General features: G+C 36.5%; 1 protein-coding gene across 5 annotated transcripts in view; it reads right to left on the bottom strand.

Annotated features, from left to right (window-relative positions):
• Positions 1-249: 249 nt before the first annotated feature.
• The window catches only part of NR1H4 (nuclear receptor subfamily 1 group H member 4), a 53,318-nt gene continuing 35,508 nt past the window's right edge, over positions 250-18,059 (bottom strand). For all 5 annotated transcript variants that reach the window (XM_068560392.1, XM_068560393.1, XM_068560394.1 and 2 more), the window contains exons 4-9: positions 17,382-17,515; positions 15,785-15,883; positions 15,361-15,460; positions 10,041-10,187; positions 2,540-2,653; positions 250-795 (exon numbers count right to left, since the gene is read on the bottom strand). In XM_068560392.1, the coding sequence (XP_068416493.1) occupies positions 557-795; positions 2,540-2,653; positions 10,041-10,187; positions 15,361-15,460; positions 15,785-15,883; positions 17,382-17,515 (833 nt within the window). In that variant the 3' untranslated portion in view covers positions 250-556. The remainder of the gene's footprint in view (positions 796-2,539; positions 2,654-10,040; positions 10,188-15,360; positions 15,461-15,784; positions 15,884-17,381; positions 17,516-18,059) is intronic.

Here is an 18,059-nt window from a genome sequence, read left to right as displayed (position 1 = left end):
GATCAGGGGGCTATGGAAAATGAATGAATATTCACCAGGGCTTCCAGGGATAAGAAAAGCACAATTTATGTATTAAGAATTTACCTTTGTGGAAATTACCCCCTCAGATTCAATAGGATGCCATTCATCATTTAAAGAAATAAGTTGTATATTTTTCAAATTTTGTTCCCAAAGAAAAGCCTGTTGCCATTATGTTCAGTTTATTGCCCAAATTTAACACAACCTTTTAATAAAATATATGCAGTAAGGTAAGATGAAGAGCAAGATGAGATTTTCCCTATTTCAACAGATAGACTTGAAGTAATGATTAATTTAATTAGGCAAACAGGGCATACCAATTTGAATGAAAGATTCCCTGAAGCCTTGTAGAATACAATGTAGAGAAAGTATTTCAACCTAGCCCCACATGTACAATTGTGGAGGTTATATAACTACCACATAAATATTGATGAGAATTCTTGCATAAAACCAGGTACAAATGAAATAAAGGAAAGTTATATACAGGATTTATATTATGAGGAAAATGAAGAGCTAGACCCTGCCCCTGAAATGCCCATCACTGCACATCCCAGATTTCACAGAGAAGCGGGGTAAACTTGTGGTCATTCACTCTCCATGACATAAGCATCTCTGCATGGTGATGGTTGAATGTCCGCAACTCAGTCAGGCGACCCAGAAGACAGGCAAAATGTTGAGGATTTTCAGGCTGATGAATCTTACACAACTTTTGTAGTACATCAAGCAGTGGTTCCTGAAGCTTCTCTACTGCCTCTCTGTCCTTTATGTATTGTCTGTCTGTTTAGAAGTTTAAAATAAAATGACAAAAAAGTAGAAAAGTAATAATTTGGCATAATTACAGTAATGTTAACGTTTTTGAAGTGTAAGTTATAAATGTACACTTAAAATGTACAAATTAAGTGTTCAAATTGATGAATTTTTACACACACGTATTTAGACTCGTGTAATCACAACTAGATCAAGCTATAAGACCTTTACTGCCCCCCAGAGGCCTCCCTAAATTCTCCTTCCAATCAATGTGTACCAGAAAGACTCCATACTGAATCTATTCCTTTAGCTCTAACCCTTGTGCTGTGTTGCTTGTGCTTAGTCATGCTGGCTCTGTGCCTTTTGTGAAAGAATGTTGCCTAGAGCCTGAAATATATAAGATATCCCATTCTCAAGGTTCTGACCTTTAAAGGTATAACACTTTTCCATTCATATAGAGATAAAAAGTTGCAGAACAGAGAATAACATTTATCTTGTTGGAGGTTTATGGGAACATTGTGACCAGACCCACTGGACAGCTGCAAGAACAAAGGATTTCAGCATCAAGAAGTTTGCAGCAACCAGCCATACCCTCTCCCCTTTTAGTATAAAAGAAGCCTGAATTCTAACTTGGGTGAGATGGTTCTTTGGGACACTAGTCCACCATCTTCTTACTGGCTTTCCAAATAAAGTTGCTATTCCTTGTCCCAACACCTCGTCTCTTGATTTATTGGCCCATCATTCAGGGAGCAGTACGAGGTTGGAGAAGGTAATAAACACACTCAAGGTAAACTCTATGATGGGCATAAGTATCATTTCTGGTGGGTATATTCTGGAATTGCTGGGTTATAGGGTATTAACGTGTGTAACTTTAGTATGTACCGCTGAAAAGTTTTTCTTTTTTAAATTATAATTTCTTATGGTAAAACAAACTAACAACTAGTTTCTGCCTCAGTATCGTGTATAAAAGTGGTTTAAGGCTATCGTTGTAATTAAGCTTTACAAATCATGAACATGGCATCACTTACTCCCAAATAATTAATCAAAAATATAGACAAATTTTATGTACAAAGGTATTCATTTCAACATTGTTTAAAACAACAGCAACAACAAATCTGGAAACATCCTGAATATCAAAACATGGTAACAACTGAGTAAATGACTGTACATCATACAATAGAATATGATGTACATATTACAACAAACTTTTACCAATATAATTATTTAATGACATGGGAAAAGTACACTTAAAGACAGTATGTTCTTTATTATGTTAAAAGTATATAATTTATGTCCTTGCTCAAACTTCAACCCCTTAAAAAAGCCTTCCCTGACCACTGATTATAACAGCATTTTGCTGCCACTTTCTTTCCTTATACCCACATCTTTATATTTTTTGTAGTATTACCACCTCCTGAAAATTAGTTGTATTCATTTCTTTATTTACTGTCTTTCTCACCCTACTAGTATGTAAGCTCCATGTAGCTGTATCCTGCCTGTTTCTTTGCTGCTATATCCCACAATGTCTAGAAACATGTTTAGTGCATATAAGGTGTTCAAAATGAAATTACTGAATGAATGAGTATGATGTTTAGAAAAAGGCTGAGAACAACTACACTGAAATGTTAACAATGGTTCAATTTGACTGGTGGAATTATATGCCATTTTACTTTCTCTTTATGTTTTTTATCCAAGATTTTCTTTAATATTACTACTATACTTGAGGGGAAAACCAACAAATGGCATAAAAATAAAAATGTAACATTGAAATTACCTGGAGAGAGAATAACAATTGCCGTAAGCAGAGCATACTCTTCTTGAGTCATTTTCAATTCTGCAACACTTTTATAAAAACTAAACATAGGCGTTATATATTCATCAGAAATACCTATGGGGGAAAGTTGAAAAATTGCAGAGGCATAGTAAAATTTTTGAATGACTGAAAAGTGTAAAATTACAAACATATATATATACATACATGTTAATATTTATACCCATATGTAGACATTTGATAAACGTCCCAGCCACATTTAAATAATGACTATATATTAAACGTCCCAGCCAAAGGTGAGGCATTGCAAAGAAGATCAGTTAAAATCCTCAAAATATAACCTAATCAGCGATTTGTATGTCTTTGATTTTGGCAGTGCCTTTGTTTTAGTCACTACTGTGTAACAATAAATGATAATGTTCTCGAATTGCCAAAAGAATCTCTGAACTTCACCATGTTCTAGATGGGCTTTAGTTAATCTTTTTAACATTACTATCTATAATCAAGACATAGACAGCATGTTAACCAACAAAAATTTATTGTTCTTCAGTCCAGAAATATAAACTCTACTTAATACATTGGCTAGAATTCTTATCAGAGTTCTGATCTCTCTCTGAAGTACCAAACCTGTTTATCCATTGCCTATTAGGCAATGGTACTTGGCCCTTCTCTTCAAACTTGGTGTGTCCAAAATCAAAGACACCATGTATAGAACTAAATTCCCCATCTTCCTCCAAATCCACTCCTTTCCTGATGTTCCCATTTTCAGTGATTGGTATCCTCACCCATCCAATTGTCACCACCTGACAACCAAGATTCAGCCTTCCTCTAACTCAGTCCAGTGCCTGGATTGAGTCAAGTCCTGCGTATTTGACCAGCTAACTCTCACTTGGTGCTCCCTCCCCTCTTCACTGCATCTGGTTGACCTAGTTTAAGTCTTCCTTTCTTTTCATCTGGATTACTCCAGTTGCCTCCTTACTGGTCTTCCTGTCTTCAGTGTGGTCCTCTTTAATCCATTCCAGAATCACCTTTCTAAAATTCAAACCACACCCTGTCTCCCCAATTCTTACAAACCTTCAAAAACTCTCCATGGCTTTTGGCATAAATGTTCTTCCTTTTTACATAGGAAACTCCTGGACCCATCCCCTGCCTCTCCCACCACCCAATACTCACCCACATGATAGCGATAGGAGTTCACATTTACTGAGTACTCATTATGTACTAGGCACTGTTCTAAGCACTTCTTATGCTAGAACTCATTTAATCTTTCTAACACCCCATGAGATAGGTACAGAGAGGTTATGTAACTTGACCAAAGACACACAGCTGGTGAGAAGTGGAACCAGGATTCAAACCAAAGCTAGTAGGCTCCAGAGTCCTGGCTCTTAGTTGTGACTAAGGGGTACTATCTTTCTATCACACAGCCTATACTCCAGACATGTTCAGGCACTTGGAGTTCCCTAAACAATTCTATTGCCCAGTTTTGTACATGTTCTCTCTACTTGGAATATCTTCCTTCTCCTTTATAACTTACTCCTCTTCATAATTTAAGATTCCTTTGTGCCACTTCCCCCAATCATTCAACACCTATTAGTTTGGTGCCTGTTCTGTGCATGGCTCCACTCCAGAAAAGCTTTGACTGGGGAATTGTGCAGACAGAAAAAAAAAGAAAAAAAAAAAAGGTGTGTTGTGACTTATGGATGAATTAAGATGAGAATGAGTTTCCCAGAATTGGTCCACACTAGAATAGACTACTCTATTCCATCCCAAGCCCGACCTAAAAGCCTTAGAGCTTCAGTTGAAACACACCAGAATAAAGTTGGATTCCAGATGCTAAAGAGTATAATTATCATCTAATATTATACTTCACAGAATCAGAAAGCCTGAATCCTCACCTTTAGATGAATCTAAAGAATCTTCTCAAACAGAATCCTTGGCCTTTCTCTCTTTAGTCAAAGTAGCACACTTTCTTCTCCTTTGACATTTAATCGACCCCAGTTGGCTCTCTTAACGACAGTGTCTTTGTTGAGCAACTTGGGGATGACACCATGTGGAAGACTGCCCTCTATCCAGCTGTTACAGACTGAACTGAATACCCACGACCAAACGAGATACAACTTAAAATGCAGAGGGTTGGAGTGTGTGAGGCTGGGACTACTAGTCCTGGTTGCCAACAAACATAGTGGTTAAGAGGTAGTAAGCCTGAGTTTAAAAGCTGACCTATGACTTGATCTTGGGCACATTACCTAAACTCTTTAAGCCTCAGTTCCCTCATCTGTGAAATGTGAGTTATATCAATAGTATTATATGAGATAATATATGTAGAGTTCTTAGCACCATGCCTGGCTCATAGTAAACCCTCAATAAATGTTAGAGCAAATAATCATAAAAAGAACTATTAATGTTGTTATTCAGGAGAATTGGGTCAACACATTAGTTCCATCTTAACCTTCGATTAAGCTCATGTACTTCTGTGTTTACAAAGCTACATTTTTGTTTTTGTTTGGCTTTTGCATTCTGCAGTTTGCTAGGGATGAATACAAATTGGCTGATCAGTGATTTGCCTCAGTATTTTTCTCTAGGTATTAAAGCTAAGCTGAGATCTGTATTTGTTAATAAAGGTATTCTTTTTCATCTTCAAAAAATGGCAGTCTTCAATAGTTGGGTATTACACCCGTTAATTGTGGTTACCTAAAATAATAATTCACGACTGTGTCATTATTTTAAATAGTATATAAGGGTTTGGAGATAAGATTAAAGGCAACAGATTTGAAAATATTTATGAAATCATCTTTGACTACCTAATTTTCTATTTTATTTGTTTTTCTAAATCCTCTCTCACCCTCCAAAGATGATACCTCCATTAGCTATCTAATTGCAATTGATAATTTTTGGGGAAAAAAAAACAGGTTAAAATGTTTATTACAACTGTTTGTCTTGTGCACATTGTAAAGAACAACAGTGAATATAGAGAAAATGTAGAAAATAAATAATAGAAGAGTTAAAAAAAATTATTTTCCTACAGGATAGATAAAATATAAACCTGCTTTTGGAATTAGAGTCAATAATCAGAATTAATCACACCAACATAAACAAAGTGGTGTTTTAAGTGTTTATGAGCCAGCAATTTCTAACCTAAGAAATGTAACAATAGCATCGTCCTGAAGGGGCAGTCTTTTCCTGTTTTCCTGTTTACTCCTCCTTTCTGAAACTTACTCTTAAGTCCAATTAGTTGATTTTTGGTCGCAAGAGGGGGCTATTTTCAAACTTAATCACAAAGACTACCATGGAAATGTTCAGTTGTAAAAAACCATTGTTTCTGCTTCTCTGTTTCTTGTTTGCCTTAAAAAAAAAAAGAGGTCTGTGATTGATAAATTAATTGTCCAGTGATAAGAAATATTCTCTGAGAGAATAACCATGTGATAGAATTAACACTATGCTCTTTTAAGTTATTTTAATTGGGGACAAAAATAAAGCCAAGGTGTGTATGTGTGTGTATTATACACAAGTGCACATATACAAGGCATCCTTGCTTGGCTAGGACACCCTACCCATGTTTCAGGGCCAAGTTCAAATTTTGCTTTCTCTGTGGAGCTTTACCTGTCACGGTGAAGCAGAATTAGTTGCTCCCTTCTCTATGTTCAATTCTATTGCACCTCTCACAATTCATATCTCTCCCTCCCATTAGACTGTGAAATACCACATCCAGTTTATGAGAGCAGGAGTCAACTGCGGTATTCCCAATGCCTGGCAGACTGCCTGACCAATAAAGATGTTTCTTATTCCTCTCTGTATCCTTAGTAACTATCGTCCTGCTGGAGACAGAGTAGGAGATTAATAAATGCTTGTTAAATTAGGCAATGTTATGTTTTGTTTGTTCCCAGCAATGAAGGTTACATAGCTGTGAGATGTGCTAGGGGAAAGGATGCCATTCAGACAATGGAAACATTCTCTTGGTGCTAAGAGATTGGACCTTGGCCTCTGTTTCAATTGCTAACCTCCACTCAGTGAGTCATTTGTACCATACTGTTGGCCTTGAGTAAAAAGCTGCCATCACAGTAGCAATTCAAAAAATAACTGCTTTCAATGTAAAATATTTAGGATATTTAATAAATAACATACTTTCCAGTAGTCCTACTGGCTCAAATTTATCTTAGGATAATGATGCTTAAGAGTTGCCAGGATTTGGACTGTCAAGTTCCAGATTCATCTCAACGAAATTCACCAATTTTTGTGTGCCTCATCTGTGCCAGGCACTGTGATGGTGCTGGGAAAAGTCCTCAAACAGTTTACAGATTAATGGAGAAGGCAGATACATAAATAAATACATAATGTCCTAAACTGGTCAAGTACAGAAGGCTTGGGGAATACTGCTGAGGGGCAATGGAAATACTGACGCTTTTATTACTTTAATAATCTCTTTTACTTTGAAGAGGTTTCTTCCTATAGTTTGACTCCCAAATTTGCCCATGCCAAAATTACTGTGTGACAACTTTAAAAAGCAACATGAGAGTTGGTAAGAATTCTAATTCTTAAATTAAACTTTCTCATAAATATTGTCATTTGTTTCTGTACATTTCCAACCTTTCTTTCAAAGACTGTCTATGAACTGATAATCAGCTTATATGGGCTTCATTAGAGAATTTAGTTCTTATTGTTTTCATTTTGCACAAGTTGCCAAGGTTAAAGCAGCAAAATCATATATATTTAAAGAGCAGAAAAATTAAGCACAATATACTATGTACAGTATATTTTACTATCTACTACAACTTCATCACGCTAATAAGCATCTCTCCTTCCTCTGACCTCATCGTCTTTATTCATTTTATCATTTGCTTAAAAGCAATTTCAAATTGCTAGCTGCTGCTTATGCTTTCTCACTCAACCAAAAGGCAGGAACCATGTCTTACTGGGTCTTAATATTCCCTACCAGCTGACAGTTGGGCAAATATTATATCTTAGTGAGTGACAGGTGCAATGTGTAGAAATAGTACTGGGCTTTGAGTAGAACACCTGTGTTCACTTCCTGGCAGTCTACTGATTAGCTGTATGACCTTGGGCAGGTCACCTAGCCTATCTAAGCCTGTTTCCCCATCTATAAAATGGGAGCATAGCACTCACATTTAGGGGCCATTGGAAATACTAAGGAGATGATGCATGTAAAAGCAAATCATTGTAAAATCACAAGGTATACTTTCATCCTGATAAACACTTACTGAATTGAATATTTCACTCATGTCTGTTGCGGGGAATCAAAAAAGGCCGAAAAATACTATAAATTTCAGAGGTTATTTGTATTTGAAGTGAACATAGAACAAGTTGTTCTGTTAAGTGTGTGAGAAGTTATTGCTAATTTCCTTAATGCTAAAATGTAAACTCATTCAGTGTTAGCAAGCCCTTTTAAGTTCTATCATATTTTATGGTATCATATGATTATTCCGATATTTATTAAAAATTCCAGCTTATAAATGAATTTTGCATAATACCACATTAGGAATAAAAAAATGGATGCACTAGAATTATGTAGAGACAACTCAGCCACAGGTTGTATCAGATATGTGTTCTGAAGCCTCAATTAATATAAATAAACCCTGTAACCCTCACTAAGTAAATGTGTATCAGGAGACAGTATCTTTGTATATATGATGGGATTTGATAAAAGCAAACAAAAGAGTATGAATTTGAAGAACAAGAAAAGAAATTTCACATGATGTTCTTTAAAGAGTTCTGTAGGCTTAAACAGGGTAACTTTGAAATGTTATTCTGGAATAAAATGTACAGTAGAAATAAGAATGTGTTATATTTATATAAAAATAAAAAGTTATTCTGAAAGGTCATCTTGCAAGATCAGCTTTTTCTGTGGTGTGGGGAAGAGGCAATGTTCTGAAAATCCACTGGAAGAAGCAAATTCATAAATATTAATAAATGGAAGCATCATTATAGATAATAAAGTACGAAGCAGCATGTGAGTTTGGATGGTTTTTATTGTCACAATATGTGGTTGATGTTTGGGTAAAGTATCTTATTATGAGCTGGAGGCATGCATTTTATTCATGCAGATTGTGTTCTGGAAAACTTCATTCTTGAACTCTTCTGAAACTTGCAGTGTCACAAGTTCTGAAACTTATGTTCTCAAGCAAGGTTTTTTCTTTTTGATCACTACATATTTTTAACCTGCAAGACCCTCATGTTTTCTCACCTAGTTATTGCATTGGTCTCTTTATAGAGACGTGCCTCTGGTCTCAATTCCTCCAAACCTTCCTTCACATTACTGCTAGAAAGATCTTCCACAGTACTGCTATGGTCATATCATATTTGCTCAGAATATTACCAAGAATCCCCATTATATAAGAACTAAAGGTACTTTTGTGGCATTTGCCTTCCTTAATAATCTAGTACTCACTACATTTTCAGCTCCACAAATATTATTTTCCAGCAATATCAAGGTATTTGTGAGTCCTATACATAGATGCTCTCTCATTTCTCCACATCTTTGCACCTGCAATTTCTATATTATTATGTTATAATGGCTATATCTCTTGGAATGCCTTTCTCAGACTTTTGTGGCTTGACAAGTTCTTAATCATCCTCCATGGTTCAATTGTCAACTTTGTATGCCTTTTGTGACTCACCAAGTAGATTCACAGGAAGGCAGGCACATCTTTACGCTTCAATTTCATTTTACATATACATTCCTTATAGTCCCTATTACACTGCACATTGATTTAGAATCACTTGCTTGTACACCTTCCCCACTAGTCTGTGAGTTCCTGGAGGACAAAGACCATACATTGTCATCTCCATACCCTACCTGTCACAGTATTCCTCCATAGTAAGTTAAATTGTGTTATTCACTCATTATTTCATTTTTATCTCTTGAGAGGCAGTAGAGTATAGTGGTTAATATATATGGCTTCTGAAGTCAGGCTTCATGTCTGTCTCTGGAAAAGTTATTTAACCACTCTCTGTCTCAGTTTTCTCATCTATAAAATGGGAATAATACCAGAACTTACAGGATTTTTGTGAGGATTTGATGAACTAATACATATAAAGTATTCAGAACAGTGTCTGAAACCTAATAAATGATGTATAAATGTTGCTATTAGTATTATTTCTTATTTTGCTTTGCATCGAGATGGATAATAGTTTGATACATAGTCATTCATATCTGAAGATTTTGAATAAATGAATCTTTTTCTAGACTGAATAATCCCAGCTCCTTTATGCTATTTTAAAAATCAGACTAATATTCCAATCTTTAAAAAATTTCTCCTTTGGTCCTTCATCTTAATGCAGTGAAAAGAGTATTTTTTGGTATTTTGCTATTACAACAAGAATTTTTGAACCAAGTCACTAAATTCCCATCTATTCTTTTTAGTGTCATTCTCTATGCTAGTCACAATGGGCATATAACTGCATAAGATAGGCAAGAGGCCTGCCTTCATGGGATGTACAAATTCTTACTTGCAGGAACAAACTTTTTACTATTAGCTAAATTACTTACCGCTCTTTCGAATTCTCTCTTCCAATAGGTCAGCATGTCCAGCTGGAAGTTTCTTACTGAAAATCTCAGCTGAACGGAGAAACATAGCTTCAACTGCAGACCCTTTCAGCAAAGCAATCTGATCTTCATGGTCCAATGTCTGAAACCCTGAGTGAAGATGATAATCAAATCAATAGCAAAAATTGTGAATGTTGTATAACAATATTTCATCATCACCATCATCCCCATTGATAAAACCTTTCCATAAAGTGATTTTGTAATTGTTTTAAGATTGAGCAGTTAAACTGAGTCAATAAGTATCTATTGTACTCTCCCAAATAGAAGCTGACTTTTATCTTCATTGAGCAGGATTTATTTAACAAGTCCAGACTAAAGAGGATATCAAGTCCATACGGAATATGTATACTTATATACTATGGAAAAGACAGGCTGATTCAGATGAAATATTGGAGACAAAGTAGATTCTCTTTGAGCCATTATTTTAGTCATATCTTGTCACATCAGAGAGGGTCAGAGAGGGTCAACTCTGCAGAATGGAAGCATCCACAAGCCAGAAAACATTTTACATGTATTCAGAGGTTTCAATGAATATTTGGCCAACTCGTGAGTCTTTAATCAATGTGAAGAATGGGTAGGATTCCACCCTGACCACCAAAAAACCAATCAGGGCCATGCTGAGGTATCTGCTCTGAGCTCAGCGCTGTGCATGTGGGGTAGGGAAAATCAGAGACATATGGGAAAAAACTGATGACCTGAAGAAATATAACACTGCCCAGAAAATCCAAAGTCCTTATGCAGGCTTATATGCTATAGTCCCCAGCGGCCTCTCTGACCTCACTTTCTCCTTCATCACCTCCTCCCCAGTTACTGTGCTCCAGTCACACAGACCTCTGGCTCTGTGGTGAACACACAAGTCTGATTTTGCCTCAGGGTGTATGCTCTTCCCCAGCTATCCCCATGCCCCACTCCCTCAGTGTATGCAGGCCTCTGCTTCAAGGTGACCCTACCTAAAATAGCACTCACTAGTCCCTACCTGCTTTATTTTCATTCATAAAACTTACTACTGCCTGACATGATATTATAAGTTTATTTGCTTATTTGTTAATTATCTGCCACCTCTCCTGGAGTATAAACTTCTTGGGGACAGAGACTTTGCCTGTTTTATTCACTTTTGTACCCCAAGTGCCTGGCATATAATAGGTATCCAAGAATTATTTGTTGAATAATGACTATTCAGCAAGTTAATAATGACTAAATGAATGAATGGGAAACAAACACAAATTTACATGCATATATGTACACACAGACACATAGACACACAAAACACAAATAGAGATAAACTAATGCCATCAGGGTCTAAATGCCCTAGAAAAACATTAAATAACAATGGAGTTCAGAGAAGAGAGTAATGCTAAGGATTAAAAGTCACCACCTTGATGGTAGGCATTCAAAAATACTTGCTCAATGAATAAATGAATGAATTGAAGAACTGAAAACATAGCAAGAGTCCATTAATGGTGATTACTTAAATAAATTATGGTAGATCCATAGGAGGGCAGTATAAAATAAGGTCTCTAAAATCAGATTGCCTAGAATAAAATTCTGTCTCTGACACTTACTATCTTTGTGGTCTTGGGAAATGTACTCAATCTCTTAGTGTCTCAGTTTCCTCATCTCCAAAACAGGGATTATAAAAGCACCCACCCCTTAGGATTGGCAGAAGTATTAATGAGGCAATCATATTAAATGCTTAGTACAGTTCTTGACGTACAGCAAATACTTAAATAATGTTAACTATTATTATTACAATGGAATACTATGCAACTGTTAAAAGCATGAGGCTGATTTACATATATGGCAAGATGTTAACGAAGAAAAGATACCCCAAAACAAATATGTACTATATAATCTCACTTACATGTTTAAAAAAAAATCTATGTATGTGTATGTGTGTATAGATTAAAATATATGAAAGAAATCAAACCAGACTTCTGTCAATAGTTGCCTTTAATAAAGATGATACAGATGGCTGTGAAGGGGACTTTAACTTTCTGGTCCATAAATTTCTGCATTGTTTGAATTGCATGATTGAATTACTTACAATGGGTACCAATGTATTTGGAGTTTTTCTATACAAAACTTTAAAAATGGGGTGAAAATTTCCTTCTTTTCCTGCCTGCTGAGCCTGCCTTCCGAGATGGTCCAGCTCTCTGAGGCATGATTTTAAGGATGTTTGGAAAGGTCTCTGGTAGGACTTTTTTTTTTTTTTTTTTATTCAAACAGAAAGTTACAAAAATTATAATCATCCTCATCAGTTCACTCAGTCCCATGTAATTAATTTTTTTTATCTTGATCTTTTGTTAGCACTTTTATGAATTCATCAGTTGTCCATTAGAGTTCTGAAAATGCTTATTCATTCAGTTCAGCAGTAGGACTGTCTGGTAGGACTTTTTATCAAAGTCCATTGATCTTCTAAATTCAACCCCTATGTTGATAAGCAAATATTTAAGTCCCTTTCGATAATTTGCATTTTCCCCCAAGTATAAAATCAGATTGTGAGAGTGAAGAACAGGCTTTTTCAAACTATACTCCCTGTCTCCCTCTACCCAAGATTCTGAATCACCCCTTTGTTTCTCTTCCTAAAATATAACCTAGAAACTTAAATCAGTCCTAAAGTCTCATTTTCACCTCAGTGTCACAAATGCCTGATCAATGAGAGCAGCAGAACATTTTCTCTAAGTAGCAGCTCTGCATTGACCCTCTCTTTTCCTGTTGATAATGAATAACCTTCCCCTGTTCTGAGAACTTGAGTCTTTTATTATGACTCTTCAACAAGTCACTACCTTAGAGAACCTAAGAGCTCCTTTGAGGGCAGGAGCCATGCTGAGTTTCCAGCACCCTGGACAGTGCCTGGCACAGGTTATGCTCAATGAACCGCTGAAAGGAATGACTCAGCTGGGTCTTTCACAAAACACCCTTTCATACCGGTATTATATATCACTATTATTACTATATATAATAATGTTGTCATTTCTATAATTATTGTTAAAAGATATTTTGTTCTTTCTCAAGGTTTTCTTGCCTTTTATTTCCTGCCGCATTTAAATTTTTTTCCTTCTACTTTACTCGTTAAACATGCATTAATTGTACTCTTTCTCTCCCTCAGGAAATAGGTTAGGCACTGGAAATGAAGAAGTGTGTAAGATATTGCCATTGCTTTCAGATAAGTTACCTTCTTATGAATAAGATACTTTTTCGCCTTCAATTATTTCCTGATTCAATACCAACTGACCATTTGAACTGAAAAACCTTTTCCCATAAACAACCAAGAACATCATATTCTCCCTTTCCCAGTTCTCCCCCCACAGTTATCACTCTTGCGCAATCTTTTTTTAATTCATGATTGCCTTCAGCCAAATTAGCATATAACAAATTAAGTTTCTCTTTCATTGTTAATAAATAAATGAGAGAATATTAATGTTTCAATGATAATAAGAACTTTCTCCCCACATCTTATGACTTTTATATAAGCTTATGTCTATCCATGACACATTTAATAAAATAATAGCATAATGCTGACAAAAGAAAGCAAATTAGACTGTCTAATTAAAATCCTACATCAGAAGTCACCTTCTGTAATTTAATATTACAGTGTTATGCTGCTATACAAGATATTTATTATACTCTACTAGACCATGGATTCTAATGTACTAAAATATTTTAAAAACACTGAAACAACTTAAACCTATTGGCTTAGAGAGCATTGATAATGTGGCTGAAAGAATGAGGGAGGAGTGGCAGTGGGAGACAAGAACCTTGACTTCCACTTTCTGTACTGGCACCATCTAAACGACTATGGATAAGTCCCTCTCCCTCATCCCATACATACACTTGTTCATCAAGCCCTACCAATCTTTGAGTCTCTCTTCATTTTGTTTCCTCTTCTCTCTCCCACTGCTATTGCTTTATTTCAAGCCCTCTACCTGGACTGGTGCAGTAGCATACTAACTGACCCTCCCTGCCTGCAGTCCCTCCCCATTCAAATCCATCTTATACAAACCCAATAAAGCCATATATCTATAACATAAATCTCATTATGTTCCTCTCAAAAAGAAAAAAAAAAAAAAGCCACCAAAAACTTCTTACCATCCAGGGCATCCTTATCAGTCTGGTACCAACTTGCCTTATGTCTAACCAAGGAGCCCACAACAGACATTATTCTATAGCCACACGGAATCTTCTCTTCTATTTCTCATAATCCTATTCTTGTTCATGCCTCATTACCTTTTCACAAGCAGATCTCTCGACTTGGAATGCCCTTTCTCTTTCATACCACTGGGAAAACTCATTTTTTCTTTTACACTCAAATATGATTCTTTCTGAAGCTTCCCGGTCTTTCTCAGATACAGTTAGGAATCATTTTCTCTCTGTTCAACAGCACTTTGTATACATGGTTTTTTGTTTTTTTTTAAATTTTAGCCTTTAATCACTCTCCTTGATGGTAATCGCTAGGTACTTAGCATTGAGTACATTTCAAAAAATGGTAATTAAATGAATAAATGGATGAATGACAACTTTGGAAAGTCTCAATTTCTTAATCTATCAATTTGGAGAATTATTATAAACAATTTAAAATATCCTATCTGGCTCTAATATTTCATGTCTACAGTAATTAGACACATTAATTTAAAGCAGATGTGGGGGACTTCCCTGGTGGCGCAGTGGTTAAGAATCCGCCTGCCATCCGCAACAAGAGAGGCCGCGATAGTGAGAGGCCCGCGCACCGCGATGAAGAGTGGCCCCCACTTGCCGCAGCTAGAGAAAGCCCTCGCACAGAAACGAAGACCCAACACAGCCATAAATAAACAAATAAATAAATAAATAAAATTTAAAAAAAAGAATCCGCCTGCCAATGCAGGGGACACGGGTTCAAGCCCTGGTCCGGGAAGATCTCACATGCCACGGAACAACTAAACCTGTGTGCCACAACTACTGAGCCCGCGTACCACAACTACTGAAGCCCACGCGCCTAGAGCCCGTGCTCCGCAACAAGAGAAGCCACTGCAATGAGAAGCCCGTGCACCGCACGGAAGAGTAGCCCAGGACTGCCACAGCTAGAGAAAGCCCGTGCACGGTAACGAAGACCCAACGCAGCCAAAAATAAAATAAATAAATAAATAAAACTTAAAAAATAAGTAAATAAATAAAAAGCTATAAAGCAGATGTGGCATTATTCCCTTTTTACAATGAACAGAACTGCCTCTCAATGTCACAAGAATATTGTACAGTGTAGTAGAAAAGTAACAACATGTAAAAATACCTGGAAGTTTTTTTGTGAATTCTACGAGAATCTGTACATGACTGGTAGCCATTTCAGTTAAAATGAGAAAATTTTCTTCTGCACTGAATTCTTCTTTTAACTAAATTTCAAGAAAAAAGTAAACAATAAGTAGATAGAAGGAGATATCAATATAAAATTGTTAGACTATAGAACCATATTTAGATAATAAATTTTAAGACCCAGCTCAAAATTTTCAGATCCTTGGAGAACAATTACTATTGCCAAGCTAAGTATGAGACTTCTTACTCTTTGTTTAATGCTGCAAAAAGTTTAAATGTACAACTTAAATTCTAAGCCCTAATCATTTAAAATAACATATTCATATATAAATTTGACCCCCAAGGTAGTAAAACTCCAGAAAATATTAACTTTAAACCCATGTATTTTCAGATATTGTACATACAATTTTATTTGTTATTTCCTGAGGCATCCTCTGCTTGCTGTATGAATCCATAATATAATGAAGAAGATTCTGTTGATCTGGGGTGAGTTCAGTTTTCTCCTACACTGGCAAAAAAATGAAAGGTGTCAGGGAAGCTGGTTATAAGGCATGTTTCCCATGTGTACTTTCATCTGGAGTAAACCACTAGCAGAAATTGTTGAAAAAAGCCCTAAATATGGCAGAAACTGTGCATGCACTCTGTTATAATGTGTAATTGCTTTCTCTAGTTCCTTGGGCAAGCCACATCACATTTCACTAAATTTGTCCCAAGTGGGTAATTTTCCTATCTATAAAACAGGGATAACAAAATATTCCTTTCATGTATTTCTTGTGAATAAATAATAATCAGGATATAAAGCCTATCAGGCCTACTACCATAGCAGAGTTGAGTAGTTCTCATAGAGACCATGTGGCCAAGGCCTAAAATATCTGGCCCTTTACAGAAATGTTGCCAACCCCTGAAGTAGTGATTCATCAATCTGGACAATTCAGACCACAAACACCTCTTTCCCCCTGATTAGCATCTTTTGATGAGTGTGAATAATAGTGTCGACTCATTGCTTCCTTTACCAAAGTGTTATTGATGAAGCACTATGACAAAGTAATACAGCTGACCCTTGAACAACACAGGGTTTGAACTGCGTGGGTCCACTTATACACGGATTTCTTTTACTAAACATGTTCTACTGCACTACAGAATCTGTGGTTGGTTGAATTCACAGGGGCAGAGCTGAGGTTACGGGAGGGCCAGACTGTGAAATTATATGTGGATTTTCGACTGCCCGAGGGTGGACATCCCTAACTACCCCCCCAAGTTGTTCAAAGGTCAACTGTACTTTTTACGTAAAATTATTTTTTCTGAAATGAACACAAAATAACATATTTGCAAAACTAAAATGGATGAAATTTTCTTTGTCAGTAGTATAATAAATATTGAGAAGGGTGTGACTTAATCAATCATGGATTATTGGTTTTTCAACTAATGGCAAATTAAAATTCCTCCAAATGTTCTGTGAATTATCACAACACGTTTGGTTAAGCATCCAAGATGTTGTTCCTCTATTTTGTCCTGAGTCACTCAAAGGATTTCTTGAGTAATTTGCGACCTCAGGGAGAAGGGCCTTTCTCTATTGACCCACAGATGTGTATTCACCCTGTTATACCCCTTGATAAGGACTAATCCACAAACACCTATTGAGTCCACATCCTTTCCAGTCTGAGCCTCCCTTCTCACTGACAGGGAAAAAAATGACATTGACACTCGTTTTAAACCCCAAACCATTCCCACTGGTTACCTCTGGGAAGCAGGAGGAGAATGGGATCAGGGAGATGGAGAACTTTCACTTATCTTACTTCATCCATGTTTACATAACTGTTATCCTTTGAATCTTTACATGGAAGCATGTATTACTCTCTTGACTAAAAAGCACTTGATGCACACTTGAAATGAAATTCTGCTTGTGGCTGTGGCCCTGGTGTGAAAGCCCCCCGCCCAAGTCACAACATCCTAGAAGCTCAGTGGCCGCCGGCTATGGTGGACACGCTGGCCCGTCATTACCCTGCATGACTTAGTTGTCGAGGTCACTTGTCGCAAGTCACGTCCTTCACCGTCTTCATTAATGGTCTGATCCGCGTGCTGCTTCACGTTTTTCCTCAGTCTTTTAGATTTACACTGAATGTCAGTTAACAAGCCTGAAAACATAAACAGAGAATCTTCGCCATCCAAGGAAAGTCCTGTTGGGTGTGTGGTCATGAGGCGGCTGAGGTGTGGTCGGCTCAAAAGGTCTCCTTTGCCATTTGGCACAGAGCTAATTCTAGCCCTACTGACACTTTAAGACTTGGCCTTGAACAAGAAATGCATCTCCTGTGAGCCTCAGTTTCTTCCTTGGTAAAATGAGAATAATATTTACCCCACAGAGTTTTCTGTAGATTAAATATCATTAGGTCATTTTTTAAAATGAGCTTTCTGCAAAGAATTTGTAACACCAGAGCATTGTACAAGTGTAAGGTATTCAATAAAAAAGGTGAATGACACTCACCCTCTTCCTGGCCTAGGGGGCCTTGAAAGCTAGTGTTTCAAAACATAGGATTAATATTGTTTTCCATCGATGTTTACATAACTGTACTGTAAGAAGTAGATCCAATTTCACATTAAACACAAAAGTAAACGTGTTGAGTAAAATGATGTCAACATCCTTTAGGGAAAAATTTTAAAGTCCTGTTAATTTTCAGAACT

The sequence above is a fragment of the Eschrichtius robustus genome, chromosome 13 (assembly GCF_028021215.1).
Source record: "Eschrichtius robustus isolate mEscRob2 chromosome 13, mEscRob2.pri, whole genome shotgun sequence".
Taxonomy (NCBI): domain Eukaryota; kingdom Metazoa; phylum Chordata; class Mammalia; order Artiodactyla; family Eschrichtiidae; genus Eschrichtius; species Eschrichtius robustus.
Note: the sequence above shows the minus strand (reverse complement) of the source record. Positions and strands in the feature narration are given on the sequence as shown.